Genomic DNA, 16,737 nt, shown 5'->3' on the forward strand with positions numbered 1-16,737 from the left:
GTTATCCACCCTGATATCTGAAGGAAGTTATCTATATTATATTACAATTACTCCAATTAGGAGCATCTACGTGTTCATCTTTACTTTCACGTATCTTTAACGCTTTGAATTTTAAACCATTACCTTCCATATTGATTGACACTTGGGCTAATTGATTTAAACATGCATAGTAAAAGATGTTGATATATTAAACTGTTCGGTTTTTTATGATACACAATGCAACGAGCGGTGTACTTATAAGTCAATTAGGTCTTTTTCTTGGTTGGGAGGGGGGTTGGGATCAGTGAAACGTTTTATAATTATGTAGAGAGATTTTTTATATGTGATATGCATTGTAGGTTTGAAACAGTTTGGCAGCGCTTTTCCACCTTAACTGCTCAACAGTATCTAAAAAAAGCTTTGTTGTGGAATATTAAAGAACTTTTTAAATTTGTGGACTCTTTTGTTCTTTACACTTTAATGTGTGGATGAGCATATAACAGGATAATCAAATGAATCCTTTTCAAAAGTTATCTATTTGCAATTAGAAATTTGGCCTTTCTTTAATGTACTACCAAGACGGTTTGTCAGCACAACCAACCTTGACTGCCTCATGATCTGTAAAACTTAAGGTATGTACATTTCAACATTTCCAAAAAATTGACGAGTGGACCGTACAGAGGCATGATGAAACTCAATACTTAAATAACCAGAATTCTTGAGAAGGAGAAATTAAAAATAGAAATGTTTTTTTTAATTTCTGAACTAACACGATGACACCAATAAAAACTTCAGGGGAAATTACCTCAAAATTTTAAGATCAATATAAAAAAAAAACCTGAATGAGAAAAATACAACAAACATTATGATTTTTTTAATCACATAATTGCGCCTTATTTGGTACAGACCACACATGCTATGGTTTGGGAATTCTGGTATGGCGGGCAAGGAAGAGACCCACAGACTGCGTGTACTGGATAAAACAGCCTGCCATTCTCGTCATGCTGTCTGGCGCCATCGGTCATATACTCAGGATTTTCGTCCAAACATAAATATTCCGCGCCATAATGATCTGAGTAAGAACCGCCAGACGTTAAAAACCCGGCATATTGCTTCGTCCAACTCGAAGGACAGGAAGATTTTGCCGGAATCATAATCGATGCTGCTTGCGAATTAAAGCAAACAGCACATGGTACGTCATCATTGTAAGCTATGTTTTTGAAGCCAAATTCGTATTCAGATCCATATAAAACTCCATAATGCGAACTGAAAGGTACCCCGGCAGGAGCCGCGTCTGGGTCATGGGGCAGGCATAGAGTTGTTGTTGCACTCCCCTTTGCGTTAAACAGTCCACCAGCAGAGAAACCTACAATAACCATAAATCGTTATATTCGGACATTGTGTAATCTTAGAACTACTGATTTTTAAATTTAAATTAATTTAACTGTCAACATTCAATTTTGTGATTTCCTTCTTAAAATACAAAGGAGAGTTAAAGCTGACATGAATTCATAAAAGCATTTGGTCGCCATATTAGTTTCGATCGCTCCTCTACTGCCACAGGGGTATATATACCGGTTGAGAAAGTTACGGTCGGTTGCTTTTCGATCGACGCATTCACGTTGCACGGACTTCTAAATGCATGAACTACACATTGTACATGTAGTTAAATGTAGTAATAAAGAATAAAGAAAACAACAATCAATGAAATACAAAATATATTTATTCTTTGAAAGGATGTCCAAGGTATCTGTATTATTTTGCACAGACAGTGCTGCCTTACTCCGCATGCACATCGAACACGTGTGTCATTCATACAGAGTGCATAACGTCTGCATCTTTTTGAAAACCATGGCGACACTACATCTAACACAGTAGCTAAATGATAGTAAATCCAAGAAAGTAACAACGTTTCTATCCGTTCCTACAAAAACTCCCCGTTTATAAAATCCATGCGATAATTGACATTGCTAGATCTGCCACAGTGTGTGGTTTGCGCATGTGCAATTTTATAACATACACAGGAAAACGGTCTACAATTATCGAGGAATTTCTGAAGTATCTGCACCTGGATTTCAATCTGTCTTGTTTCGTCGTTTATTGGATATATCTTGCCAGTGAAGTGGTTGTCATATTATTTTTGTTCAAAACGCGTTTTTACAAGTCTTTTCGTCCAAAGTAACGTGTTCGGGTGTATGAAATTCCTGAATGCGGCCTTATGTAGGGGGTGTGTAGCGATGAGCAGAACAATAGAAATCGACAACTAATATGGCGGTAGTCGGAGATAAAAGGGAAGTAATGCGTATTTATGAATTCATGTTAGCTTTAAGTAGGTTAAATCAGATAAAGAGCGAATGTGCTCAGCTGCCTACTATACAGTAACTTTTTAAGCTTTAGATAACCTTCCATTTCTTAACTTTCCTATCTATTCATATGAAATATTTACTTTGTTAATTATTATTAACTTTTTCAGGTGAATTGATAGGAAAGCCCAGATATGGATGGTTATCTAGAGCTAAAACAGTTACTCCACATTTGCTATTAAACTGAATTAACCTATCAAACTCACCCTATGTCCCTTTACTTTCATTATTAGTATTTATTTTTTCCCAACGTAATTACCACCATAGAGCAATGATGTTTCATTGGTATTTGGACACGTTTTTCTCCCCCAGCGGACAAATGTAGAACCTATACAAAGATCCAGATTAGAAAAGAAATATTAAAAAAGTATATGCCTTCGTATTAGAAATATTTTGAAAGTAAATACCTTCGTATTAAACACAAAAGCAAACATAATCTTGCAACATGTACATGATCTAATTTTCCTTTTATACTACTTCGGTCTATAAACTTATTTTCTAATACCATACGCAATTCGAATGAACAATCAACAAAAGCTTCATTTTTTTAAATATATTTGAAAATAATACATAATCTTACCAGATGTCTTCATTTCTAAGAGTTCCGAGGTCCTACTCTCCAGTTGGTGCTTTAGATCTTGTGTTTCACTCTCCTGTGCATGGAGTTTTGTCTTTAGTGTCTGCAACTCTCTTTCCATTGCCTCCATGCGAGAATTTAACAAATTTGGGTCGTTCAAAAGAATTCGAGTTTGAACATGCACGTTCCTGTTTTCCAGCTTATCGTAACATTTCAGAGTCGGAAACAACAGCGAGATCAAGAAAACGGTTAGCCAACAAAACTGCATCGTAGACAGAAAGTTATAACGATGCAATAACAGCGTGACTCGTAATATATAGATAAGAAATAGTCAATGACACATATATTACGCTACTATAGTCTTTATCATAAATCCATTGATTTATTCTGATAATCAAATTGTATCTCTTTTTTGGAAAATTTTCTTAAACATGCATTCATGAATTAAATAGATATGTTTGGCATTTGTGTATGACATTATTGCATTAACAATGTCTACTTGTCTTTTGAAAATTTAGAAACGGAAAGTGTTATTTCTTTTAAAGCTTTTAATAAATACCAAAGGTTTAAAACCCCTTTCACAATTGGCGCACTTTACAACACTTTACGACCGGATTTTTATAGGTTCGCACGAGCTCTCTCATACATTGCACGAGCTCTCGCATTCGTTGCATGAGTTTAAGTGCTCGCATCAAGTATCCTCAAAATAGTGGACATGCACACTATTCAGACGCGACCGAATGCGATCCAAATCATCTCAGTGCAACGCACGAACATTAGTACAACGTTGTGTGTACTCGCAAGAGTGATGCACGATTTTTAAAGCTCGTAAGATGAATCTCATTTGTTAATGCGCGTATTGTGCGACCATGAAACTATTGCTCAACATGTCTCATGTAATCTTGCAACGTTTTACTATCATTGCACGACTTATCAGTAATATGCTATGCTTTGCCACTAGTATATATACCCTGTATAAGCATCTCTGTTTCAAACCATAATTCAACAATATACATTTATTGCATGATGGTGAGGAAAATATGAAGATTTATTTCTCCAAGAAAAATCATATTTCCCCAGGGCATCGCCCGAGGGAAATTTGGTTTTTCTGGGGGAATAAATCTTCATATTCCTTGAACATTAAAATTTGTTTGATTTTTTTATTTCCTCTCTTACTGTCTCATTTTTCTTTCATAATTTCGAATCATAGATATTTAAGTTGGTTTTTTTTTATATAGAGAATCAAATGAATAAATATTTTTGATTTAATCATACTTGTCTACATCATACGCTCATATAGGCTTTTTCATTCCTATGATATCGCCCTGTCACGTGACTTTCTAGACCAATCAAATATAACAGAATGACAGCATGAAGAGAAACAAAGAAAGAGAGGTATATAATGATGCACTAAATATACAATTTCAGCTACAATGTAAACAAACGAAATCTGGTATGAATAATGTTCCACAGGTATTGAAATACATGTTACATTTTATTAGGTTTGGTTTAACGTGGCATTTGTACCGTGTTATATATATATATATATATATATATATATATATATATATATATATATATATATATATATATATATATATATATATATATATATATATATAGGATATATAGGTTAAATTCAAAGCAAACAAATTTCTTGCATAATTCTGATTAGGAACACATTAAAACTAAACAGATCCCTTCAATAACTCTAAAATGTTGCAAATTAAATGCTTTTTATATAAAAACAATATGCTAACATACTAAATAACCAACTGACGACAATTAAAAACTGAACCATCACTGATATAAACCCTTCTTAGGTTACCGAAATTTCACCAGTCTATTAACCGGCAGTTCAATTGATCACTTTCAAATCTGAATACACATACAAAATAGACGAAAATATTTAATTTATAATAAAACAACAAAATCCCTTTGATTAGGTAATAATACACTATATTTAAGAAGTATACAAAGGAAGTAGACCCAGAAAAACACTATTGAGTCTGATGAACGAGTAATCCATACAAGAGATAAAGATAAGAGATAAGAGAAAAATCATATTTCCCCAGGGCATCGCCCGAGGGAAATTTGGTTTTTCTGGGGGAATAAATCTTCATATTCCTTGAACATTAAAATTTGTTTGATTTTTTTATTTCCTCTCTTACTGTCTCATTTTTCTTTCATAATTTCGAATCATAGATATTTAAGTTGGTTTTTTTTTATATAGAGAATCAAATGAATAAATATTTTTGATTTAATCATACTTGTCTACATCATACGCTCATATAGGCTTTTTCATTCCTATGATATCGCCCTGTCACGTGACTTTCTAGACCAATCAAATATAACAGAATGACAGCATGAAGAGAAACAAAGAAAGAGAGGTATATAATGATGCACTAAATATACAATTTCAGCTACAATGTAAACAAACGAAATCTGGTATGAATAATGTTCCACAGGTATTGAAATACATGTTACATTTTATTAGGTTTGGTTTAACGTGGCATTTGTACCGTGTTATATATATATATATATATATATATATATATATATATATATATATATATATATATATATATATATATATATATATATATATATATATATATATAGGATATATAGGTTAAATTCAAAGCAAACAAATTTCTTGCATAATTCTGATTAGGAACACATTAAAACTAAACAGATCCCTTCAATAACTCTAAAATGTTGCAAATTAAATGCTTTTTATATAAAAACAATATGCTAACATACTAAATAACCAACTGACGACAATTAAAAACTGAACCATCACTGATATAAACCCTTCTTAGGTTACCGAAATTTCACCAGTCTTACGAAGAGACTGCATTATTCATATATTTTATGAATATGTTAAAATCAATTTATCTCATGTTTATCTCACTATACGGTGGATATCACTCATGGGATAAATTTTTGATATTCCACTGTGTGTTCTTACGCCACGTGACGTCATAATTGAACATTACGTAGGTTTAGGCGGTTGGCTTACGTAGAATGAAAAAGTAAATAATTATTTCAGTTGTAAAAGAGTTGAGTTGTTCTTATTATAACATTTTGGAAGCTTCATTGTCATCTGTTGCCATGAAAAGTGAACAGGAAACTGATTTAAATTTTAACAAAGATCACAAAAGAACACATTTTGAATTGAACATATTTTATTGTATATACAGAATAAACACAAAGAGACTTCGTTTACGAATTTGATACCTTCTAACAATTGATTCTTAGAAAGTGCGTTACAAAATTAAGATAAGTGTCCCAGACCCTCATGTTAGATCATCATAAAGAATAACACAAGAGACCATTATAAAATCTAGTTTTATGAAGTTTGTAGTGAAATATCACAAAGGATACTGAGAAATGTAGATATTGAATCAAATGCAACAATGCATCAAAACATACTCTGGCATTTCGAAGCTGGCTTTTCACAGAATGATTTAATGAAAATTCAGGGACTGGGGCTTTTAACTTAGACTAGCTTATTTTTTAGCTAAGTCTTACTTTTCCACTATTTATTCCTTTTGTAAATGTGAGACTGAGATCAAAAGTAAACATATCTAACTTTTTTTGCCCTGAGCCAGATAGAGAGAAAATTCCAGAATGTATTACATTTATTTATTACAAATTTTAAACGGCTTCGTAATAATACTTTCGTATGATATAATAATGATAATATTAATATAAATTAAAGCTGCATGGTCCGACTTTTTTCGGCTAATACAGTATTCAATAATTTTTCTTTTAAACCAAATATCTTAAAGATATAGACTTTTGCCTATTTACTCCAGATTTCACAGACTTCAGAAATAATTGTGAACAAAATGTACACAGGTTTATTTTTGATTTGCTAAAACATTATGACCTTTATTAAGAGGGAAGTCAAAGTCGTATTTCAGTCATCCCCTCGTCGAAGTCAGGAGCGAATTCCAATATGATGCAAAAAAAATGCGATACCTATTTAAAGTCATTTGCTTTGTGAACAAATTTTTCATCATCTTTTTTCATCGAAATATGGCTTAATATTGACCGGTCATACTACTGCAATGACTATCATGATACACATACTTAGCATTACTATCATTTAGAAACGTGCGCAAAAATTGATAAAAAAAAAAATAGGACCAAGCAGCTTAAATAATGATAATTTAATAATTAATTTTGGCTAAACTTAAAAAATCAGATGACAAAAAGTAGCCCAGTCAATGATAAAATATACACTAAATTTTTTTTAAAAATTGGTACTAAAAAATGTAACAACATGGGTAAATAATGCTTACAAAAGCCTGTAAACAAAAAACAACAACAACAAAAATACAAAAACTAATATTATTGTAAAGAGAGCAGGCGTTAATTTAAAAGGTGTTTGTTTAAAAAGTCCGTGGCTTTTACACGAAAAAATATGGCTGAATTGGAATTATTAGTTATCAGGGAACAATTACATGTAATTTAGATTGGTCATTTTCAACAGTATTACATGTACTTAAATGAATAATCTATGCAGTAGAAATATTTGAAATTCATATAGATTATATGCAGTTAACACAAATAAACGTAACCAAAAATGTGGGTTTTTTTTTTATATAAAACAAGTTTCTTTACCAAACATGTTTTTCACATAATACTTCAAAGACATTTTCATCTTACTCGGAACACTCGCATAAATAATAAAACTTGTACACGTCAAACCATCTAACTATTCAGAGGTTTCACCATCACATGAACCAACAATAAGTATTTTGTTCCAAGCATATTTACATTAAAAAAAATACAGTGAGTGAATGTGCGTAAAGAAACAATGTCTTAACTGACATCTGAAACGTCCCAAACATTGGTTATGCAATAATAAGATTTGTTTTATCCGTAACATCTATTTTATTTTGTATGGAATTCAAAGAGAACATAGAACACTATCTAAATTGTACCAGTATATATCTTTGCATCTTTCTTGTATATCGTTTGTAAAATTATACAGTAGACCAGTTGACAGAGTAGACAGTTGAAGTTTATATATATCATACGGTCAATCTGTAAGACACATGTAAACAAATAGTAAGTACTTCTTTCTTTTCTTTCTTTCTTTTTTTCAAATTTTCTTTTTTTTTCTTCTTTCTTAATTGTTTTCTAAATATGGCGTAGTTTTCTAAAACTATTTTACTGACTTAGTAGGAAATCATGTCAGCCTTGGCATTGACCTTTCATCAGATTTAGTGTTTTGATATCTTTCCCAAACATGTTGGCCGCTTCGCATTTAATATAACTCACACAATCCAAATCGATGTTCTTCCACTCGATTGTCGCATTAGGGAGGTTTGTAGCATGTTGAATAATACTTTCAAACTTTGTTCTGCAAGTAATAGAAACGTTCGACGAAAGCGTAAAATATGCAGCAGTATTCCAAACAGAATTCATAGTAGAATTCCAAGTTAAGATGTAAATATCGCTCATGTTCCATCTTATTACCATGTCAGGGGGTGGGGAGGTATTCACATCACAACTGAACACCATTCCATCTCTTGGGCAAATAGATATGTTGGTGCCACTGTTTTGCAGTTTTCCATCTTTAACAGTTGTAATGGCAGCATTTGGCTGACCTAAAACAAAGCAAAGCTATTAACTTAGTATCTCTTCATGAATAAAAATATATTTACAATTCAACTGAATTTTCGATCAAGTATTGTTATATATAATGACTTTTTTCTTTTGAAGATAGTTTTAAACTGTGAATTTGTTTTGATGATGAAGAATGACACAACCACTAGGATAAGAAATTTTACAAAACAATAAACAAATTCACATCGGAAAAAGGTCTAAGAGACGCTTTAACGAATGTCTGAAAATTCCTGTCTTGCCATTCATAAACACCATAAATCTTTGAAGACTCCCATACCGGCACACATTTTAATCCGATTCAATTTCGACTTTTAAATCATACACAAATTCTAACCCTTTTTTAGTCTTTAATGGCATGACTTAAAATCATTTCTTTTTTTCAAGATGGAGTTTCCTCCAATCATTACAAAACATGGGCAGACAAACTTATGTTAAATTTAAAGTTACAGATTTAATGAAGCTTAGCTCCATACTCAAAACCTGTTCAAGCATTCAATGTTGTTTTTCCGCTTGTCGAAAAATGAGAATTGGGGTAAAAACCATGTTATTTCATGAATCAGTAAAAGTATATACTGTATATGTATAAAACGTCATCAACTTACGTCCCACGTAAACCTTTATCAACTTTTCCACCGTTGATTCCTTTTCTTTATTTATGTAATTCCCGACTTTACAAACAAGAAGAGAGGTGCATTCATAAGCAATTTTATGAATGAGTAACGGTCCTTCAATACCAAGATCTGTGTCTGTGAAAAAAATACTACTTCATTTGTCTACATGTTTTATTTTTTACATGGCGATATTGCATTTGTGACTTGGATTGTTTATTTTATCTATTTGTTATAATGTACGATATCAATGCTCCATTTTACTTCATATTCGACAATGATAACGCCGCCATAATTGCCACTTTTGAGTTTGCATCTTACGAGTCGGCGGCTACAGTAGCTATATTAAACACCTATCACATTCCTTTTTTTTTTATTTACATGTATTTTTCCATGGAGCGTATTTTAAAATGAACAAATATAATATTAACGAGTACACAAGCTAAAATGCGAATTTGTCACATTTACATTTTGTCTTTTCAAACAAATCACAAAAACGTAAATCGTTATCTTTTTATGACATTTAATTTTATGCCTTTGTATCTGATTTCGTCGATTTCACGTATAAACCATCTCACTATAGGGGTTGGGTAGCCATCAGTTGCGTTGCACCAAAGAGTTGTACTCGCTCCTTCCATAATTGTTAAGCACATTGAATATGAAGAGCTAAATGAAATCAATGAATCGCATACACAAGTTATAACTTATTTACATAAAATTGAACGGTAATTGGTCAAAGAATGGCATAATTTGGGGATATAATATAAATATAAATTCATAAATTAATACCTGAGGGTCTAAGAATCTAAGAACCTAATTATGAGTAAGTACCGCGTTATAACGAGTTAGTTTTTTTTTTCGTAAGAACGAATCAATTACATCTTAAATACTGGTATTGTTGTTAATATAAATGAGTATCTAGTTACATCGAATATTAAGTTCATTTTTTATAGAAAAGAATTACAGTTTATCGTTTCGAAATAGAAATTAAGATAAAGAACAATAAAAATATATACTTCATAATCATATTATTTTCAACACGTTATCGTTTCTTAAGAAGATATTGTCGATTTAACTTGAGGGGGGGGGGGGTCTCTTATGTAACTTCTCATTCACCTAAATCTAGCTCTGGACAGAAAATGAACCCAGACATTGACAGCTACTTTGGAATCATTGAAATTAATTCAGGATCAGTATTAAAAGGTTTCTTAAATTATCCTCATTCACAAATTTAAATCTCTCTCCAGATATTTTTATTTTAATATTGAGCCCCTTTTGGAAATGGATTATTAATATAAAATACATTTGGGTTTTTGAGAATGATTAAACATATCATACCCCAACCCATAAGGGTCAAATCCTATGCCCGGGGATCATGATTTGAACAACTTGAATACTAGTATATATAGCCTAAAAATGATTCTGTACAAGTTACAGCTTTTCTGATCAACTGAGATTTTTTTCCTTTTAATTCTGTGTAAAGAATTTTCTCTATATCTTATTATGTAAAATTTCAATTTCTAATTGTTGCCCAGCCTTACCTCCTTATGATTTGAACGAATTTGGATCTACACCACCTGATGATGCTTCCATACAAATTTCAAATTTTCAGGCCAGTTAATTAATAAGAATATTTTTGGAAAATATCAACAGATTCCTAATCATCTCTCTTTGAGAGAGGGGTTCATCCTTTCATTTTAACAAAGTTAAATTTTCATTACCCAGTAATTCTCTGTGCCAAGTTTGAAATTAGAACATTGGTTTTTGAGAGGAAGCCATCAATGTAAACAGTTTACGGACGGACAGACAAACAAACGGACAGACGGACGCCGGACAAAAGGTGACTAGAAAAGCTCACTTGAGCTTGACTTGAGTTTGAGCTTAGGTTAGCTTATAAAAAAAGATGATTAATTTGTTACAAGGAGTGAGTACCTCGTTATAAGGTCTTAGGTGTTTCAACTGAGTTAATGATTATTTTTTGCGTAATGTTCCATTCGTTTTCGAAAGCTTTTTTTGTCCTGCCTATAAGACCAAATGGTTAGCAAGAAAATTTCCGCAAGTTTCCTGCAATATATAACCGTAAATAACTTTTGTTTTTGTTGTTCAATCATTGTTTAACAAAATAACACATCATTCACAATTGCAGAAGGAAGGAGAGAACGCTCGAATAATATTTTTAGGTGATTAAAACGAAGTGATTACATGACATATTCTATAACACAATACATGTATTATCATTTCAAAGAATATTCTAAAAACTTTATTCCAACGCACAATTTATGAAATTCAAACCTGTTATCCGCACATATATCACCTGATGCAATTACACTAGACACTTCATCTTCAAAATAAAAGGTAAAAATAATAGACAATTTAAATCATCAGCTCAAAATCCGTAAAAAAAAATCACAATACAGAATTAACATGCACAATGAAAGGCAATGCTGAAAATAAAACACTTTTGTTTTGAATGTTAATATCTCATTAATCTAAGATGCCTTCATCACAGGAGTAATAACAATAACAATACAAGCATTGCCTAATAATGATTTTATTGACAATATAGGCCACGGCTCTTACAACAAGGGAGCCAGGCATCAATTACTGTCTTGTTGGGCAACACCAAAGTTACTAGCAAGAGTGATGAGCCCTGGGAACAGATGCTCACCTTTTTGATTACCTAGTATAGATATATTTATTCTGTCAATGAATTTGTAAAAATCGCTCTAATGAATTCAAAGCATCACTTTTCCGAGTGGGTTACCAAAATAATTTCATGAAAAGGAAAATTAGCCTTGTGATATCTACGCCTTTACAAACACAACTTTTTTTTGAAAAATTAGAAATATTGTTTTTTAAAACCTGGCATTCCTCTTTCATTTTTCTGTGAAAATAATGTATCCTAATATATATGAATGTGTAATGTAATATAAACTATTATGACATCATATAAACATTTAATTTGCTGAGATGAATTTAAATTACTATCATTTAAATGCAAGACTAAAAACACATTAGCTGGACTCTCAACAATACACTCCAGCCGAAAACTAAACCAAAACAATATAACAATTGGAAAAGGTTGAAAGTTTAATACTTGCAACAAAAGAGGTGTACATAGCACTAAAGAAGCTATAAAATAAATGCATGTTGCTATGTTAGTTTCTACCTCAGTTACTTACGACGTATGAAAACCTTTACATAATAATCCGGAGGTTCGATTGGATAATTCAGATTATTGATATCAAAACATCTGTATAATCCACCATCATTGGTGCCTCTAATTGTCCATGGTAACTCAACTGGTCCACCGGTATTGACGTTGTAGCAAGTATTAATATTTGTCTTTTCCTGGGTTAGAAAAACAACAGATATTTTATAACTATCTCTCTCTCTCTCTCTCTCTCTCTCTCTCTCTCTCTCGCATTACTTTGCGTTAGTATGCTTATTTATTCATAATCATTTTTAAATTGAGTTAAAGGGCTGAAATTGTACTTGATTAAAACTATTTTAAAGTACGAAGTGTGTTCGAAAATTATTGAGAATACACAAAAATTTCCCTTTCTAAGAGACGAATTTTGGTAAATTTAACATAAACATAAAAAGAATCCAAACAAATATTGAGCAAAGTAATATTAAAAAATAGTTAACATTTTGTTTATGACGGTACATACACAATTCGTAGGTAGGTACCCGACGCAGGCATAAGCTCGGATATTAAAAAAAAATTAACAACTACTATCTAAGTGTCGGTGGACCAGCAATTAATACTAGAGGAAATAAAATTTTATATGTTCAATTTGTTATTTGTTATGACTAGCTTTTGTGCAAGTTTCACCAGTGTTTGAGCTGAAATAGGGATAGCAATGGAGAAGTTTCAGCCCATTTAGGTCCATTCAGTTTTATTATAGATACACAGCCATCCACAATGCGCGTCTAAATCGTTGCTGAACTCATATTGTAGAGATTTATAATTCACATTTGTACAAAAATATTATTACCAAACAATCGAAATTTGAACACGAGGGTTTATTGAAGTTTGACCTCAAGGCGGCGCAGCAAATAAACATCTTCTAGGCATGAACATTTCGGAAAGAAGACCTTTTCAGGCCTAGAAAACTATAGAAGGTAAAGGAGTCAAGGGTTTCATTTAAAGGTGGGTTTTATTACTTATTGTTTAACCAGAACTATAACAAAAGGACTAAATATTAATAGTTTTTACAAAAAAATTGATGTCAACAGTTCTAAATTACATTTATGTACACTGTCAGAATAATTGTAAGAGACGTTTTACCAATAAATAATAGAACTACCTCGATTTTTTCCACAAAAATCAAGAATGCAAAAAATACATATATGTTGGTGTCATAAAATGAAAAAAGGAATAGTTCCCGTTTTCCGTTTGTTTGCAAGGTGTTCAAAACATAGGAGTATGGACACACGTTAATGATGTTGCGGTGAATTTGCCTTAATTCCGGACCATTGGACGTTAACATGTTTGTCGGCATACAAGGAATGATCTAATGATGTCATTGATTGGAATTTTTTTATAATATAAAACGGCATCCTTGTTGAATTTTTTAGGAAATTTCACTGGTTTATCTTTTTTACCAAGGGAGTTTAATAAAATGTCTCATTAATTGTCGAACATTCCTCATCGAAAGAACTAATTCTTAATAATAAGATGAAAATATTTTAGTTGTATTATTGAAAATATATTTGAAAATCCATTTATTAAACTGAAAATACTAATAGTTATAAAGACACAAGGAAATACAATTGTTTTGTTATTAAAAGTTTCTAATCATTATTAAAAAGTACTCTAATTAGTTGTGCGTTCAATAAATCTGTTAATGTGAAGAATGCGTCAACAGCACACAGTGCCCTCGTAATAATCAAGAAGTGCTTAACACACCACTCCCCTACTCTTGGCTGTGTTCATCAACCATTCACTGAACTGGTTTGCATGGAGATGCATGACATATCTGAAAGCACACAACTGTGCAACTTTATCCGGAAGAGCTAACTCTGGAGTCATGTGCTGACCCCCTTCTTTTTTTTCTTTTTTTCTTTTTTGAAAACAAATGAACACTTAAAATTATCCTACGTTAACAAAGATGCCCAAACAGTATCTTTCAGTCGAAGCTTCCGGTGCTCCTGTATATTGTTAATTTAGTATAGCTGGATGCAGTTAAAAAGTGAAACATTTGAAACTTTGATGATCATAAAATGCAACAGCTATCTTGTATGAATCATTAGAATTAAATCTGATAGTGAACGTGAAACTGTAGATTTGTAAATGGGACATGGTAACGATTTTTGTCAAATTTAATTTTTCTTTTCTTATTGTTTACAACGCATTAGTAATGTATTTCTTATAATCAACCAAAATTTGAGATTTATAAGCAAGATACAGAGCTCACAATCATTTGTTATGCATGTAAACAAGGTTCGTGCCATGTTTTTGTGTATATTGGTTTCATAATTATACCATAAAAGTTCTTTTTTTAACTTGATTTTTTTCTCTGCTGATAAGTTCTGAAAATAGGTAACGGTTCCTAGTATGTTTTCACTTTTCACATTCATTTTAATTTTACACCGGGAAAACTAAAAATGTAAACAAAACATGGCCTGACCTTTGTTTGCATAACAAAGAACTGTGAGCTCTGAATCTCACTCGACGACTGACAATCAAATTTCGGTTTACTATTAGAAATGCCTTACTGAAGCATTGTGAATATTTAAAATGGAGACCAAAATTGTGACCATAACCCTCTAAAATGTGTTTCACATATTATAATCTCTTAATTTCATTAATTTAGTTTTACCTAATTCAAGCTCTATTGATTTTCACAAAGTACAGCATAGTGCCATAAATGAGTCAACTTTTTTAATGGCGCGCAATAATTAGCGTCGCCTCAGAACTTCGAAGTTACATTTTAGACAATAAAACGATGTCACACTTATCTTTTTTATGATCTAAGGGGAGTAACACTTACGAACTTTTATTTCCGGAATTTTCCGTATCGAATTCAATTTTATTATTACACTTCCCGCTTGTTTACAAAATGGCAAAACACGGTAATGAAATGTCAGACGACACTAAAAAAGTGATCATACAACTTATAGAAAGTGGACACAGGGCGTCAGAAATATCTGAAAGTTAAAACATAAACAAGTCTACAATTTCTAAGTTTTTAAAGCGTTGGAGGGAACGTGGAAATGTAGAAAACAGGCCGCGAAAGGGAAGACCGAGATTCGTAACTGTCGGAGGAGAACGGACACTTTCCAGGCTAGTAAAAAATGCTCGTAGGACAACTTTGAAAGATATTACTGCTGATTTTAATAACAGTACACCTATTAAAGTTTCTCGTCGCACAGTACAAAGAACATTCCACTCGCTGGGATATACAAGGAGATCTTCGAGGAAGTCCATTGGAATTCGGAACGTAAACAAAAAGAAACGCATAGCTTGGTGCCGAGGAAAGTTGCACTGGACTGTTAATAACCAGTGGAAGAAGGTGATGTTTACAGATGAATTGATGGTTGTTATTAAACCTGACGGAAAGTTTAAAGTCTGGAGAAAGTCGTCGGAAAAATGGAGACCCGAGTGTTTGGGCCATTTTGCACCAATGTCGTCTGCTACTATCAAAATAATGGTATGGGGATGTATAACATACTATGGGGTAGGAAGTTTAGCATTTGTAAATGGAAATATGAACTCTCAGAAATATATTCAAACACTTGATGACAATATTTGGCAGGTTGTTGTCAAACATTTTGGCAACAATACATGGTACTTTCAAGATGACAATGCCCCATGTCATCGGTCCAATGAATCTGAAAATTGGAAACATCAGAACAGAATACCACAGATAAGCTGGCCTCCCCAATCTCCTGACCTGAGTCCAATCGAAAATGTTTGGCTATTAATGAAAAACAAAATAAAAAATAGACTTTACCTGATCCGAAATGTAAATGACCTAAAAACACAGTTAACTAAGGCTTTGAAAGAAATTCCATTATTTTACATTCAAAAATTGTACACAAGTCTACCAAGAAGATGTAGAGAAGTACTGATTCAGAAAGGCGACATTACAAAATATTAGAGTGATAAGAGTTCATTTGGAGGACTGGCAGCGAATTCAGGTAAGCTGACTTTATTTAAAAACAATGGCAGCCATTAAAAAAGTTGACTCATTTATGGCACTATGCTGTAATGGTAATGGCAATGCATTACTTTACTCATGTGATGATAATGTAATGCATTACTTCAATAAGATTAAGTAATGGTAATTGTTATTTAATGCTCTAATTCATGGAGTATTGATGTAAATCATTACTTTGCAATGTAATTTCCCCAGGTCTTAACATATATTTATAAATATTACTAACTGTTGACGTTAACGTATCCCCTATGTTTAAAACTTCAGTTCTGTTTGAGTCGTTGCCATCACAACTGTGAGCTTAAAAAAGAAACAATAGTTGTTTTTAGGTGCAGAACCTAGCTTTGAATACTATGGGGTTTTTTTTCTATTGAGTAAAATCTCCAAGCCACATTGAATAA

The 16,737-nt window shown here is 32.2% G+C and overlaps 3 protein-coding genes across 13 annotated transcripts in view; 1 reads left to right on the forward strand and 2 right to left on the reverse strand.

Annotated features, from left to right (window-relative positions):
• Positions 1 to 16,737, forward strand: part of LOC117680356 (mucin-2-like) — a 100,190-nt gene that overhangs the window by 25,786 nt on the left and 57,667 nt on the right. The gene's annotated exons all lie outside the window — the stretch shown is intronic.
• LOC136276177 (uncharacterized) lies at positions 868 to 3,245 on the reverse strand. Its single transcript, XM_066087324.1, has 3 exons — positions 2,923 to 3,245; positions 2,602 to 2,670; positions 868 to 1,345 (listed from the first exon to the last, which is right to left on the reverse strand). Exons 1-3 carry the CDS (start codon positions 3,185 to 3,187, stop codon positions 873 to 875), a joined length of 807 nt encoding a protein of 268 aa, XP_065943396.1. The 5' UTR covers positions 3,188 to 3,245; the 3' UTR covers positions 868 to 872.
• LOC105330768 (uncharacterized) overlaps positions 6,096 to 16,737 on the reverse strand; it is a 171,858-nt gene continuing 161,216 nt past the window's right edge. For 2 of the 11 annotated variants that reach the window (XR_010714598.1, XR_010714599.1), the window contains 3 exons: positions 12,353 to 12,521; positions 9,165 to 11,511; positions 8,413 to 8,543 (listed from right to left, as the gene is read on the reverse strand). The gene's annotated coding sequence lies outside the window, so the exon portion shown is untranslated. Of the gene's footprint in view, positions 8,297 to 8,412; positions 8,544 to 9,164; positions 11,512 to 12,352; positions 12,522 to 16,565; positions 16,637 to 16,737 lie in introns of those variants that run through there. The other 9 variants (XR_010714594.1, XR_010714592.1, XR_004601385.2 and 6 more) reach the window with 9 other exon arrangements.

This window comes from Magallana gigas, chromosome 6 (assembly GCF_963853765.1).
Source record: "Magallana gigas chromosome 6, xbMagGiga1.1, whole genome shotgun sequence".
Taxonomy (NCBI): Eukaryota; Metazoa; Mollusca; class Bivalvia; order Ostreida; family Ostreidae; genus Magallana; species Magallana gigas.

Bases quoted from the DNA above. Each gene is read 5' to 3' on its own strand.
- LOC136276177 (XM_066087324.1), bottom strand. From the start codon at position 3,187: ATGCAGTTTTGTTGGCTAACCGTTTTCTTGATCTCGCTGTTGTTTCCG. The intron at 2,671-2,922 runs GTAAGATTATGT...ATCTTTGTATAG, and splicing joins CTTAGAAATGAAGACATCTG to GTTCTACATTTGTCCGCTGG. The intron at 1,346-2,601 runs GTAATTACGTTG...TGGTTATTGTAG, and splicing joins AACATCATTGCTCTATGGTG to GTTTCTCTGCTGGTGGACTG.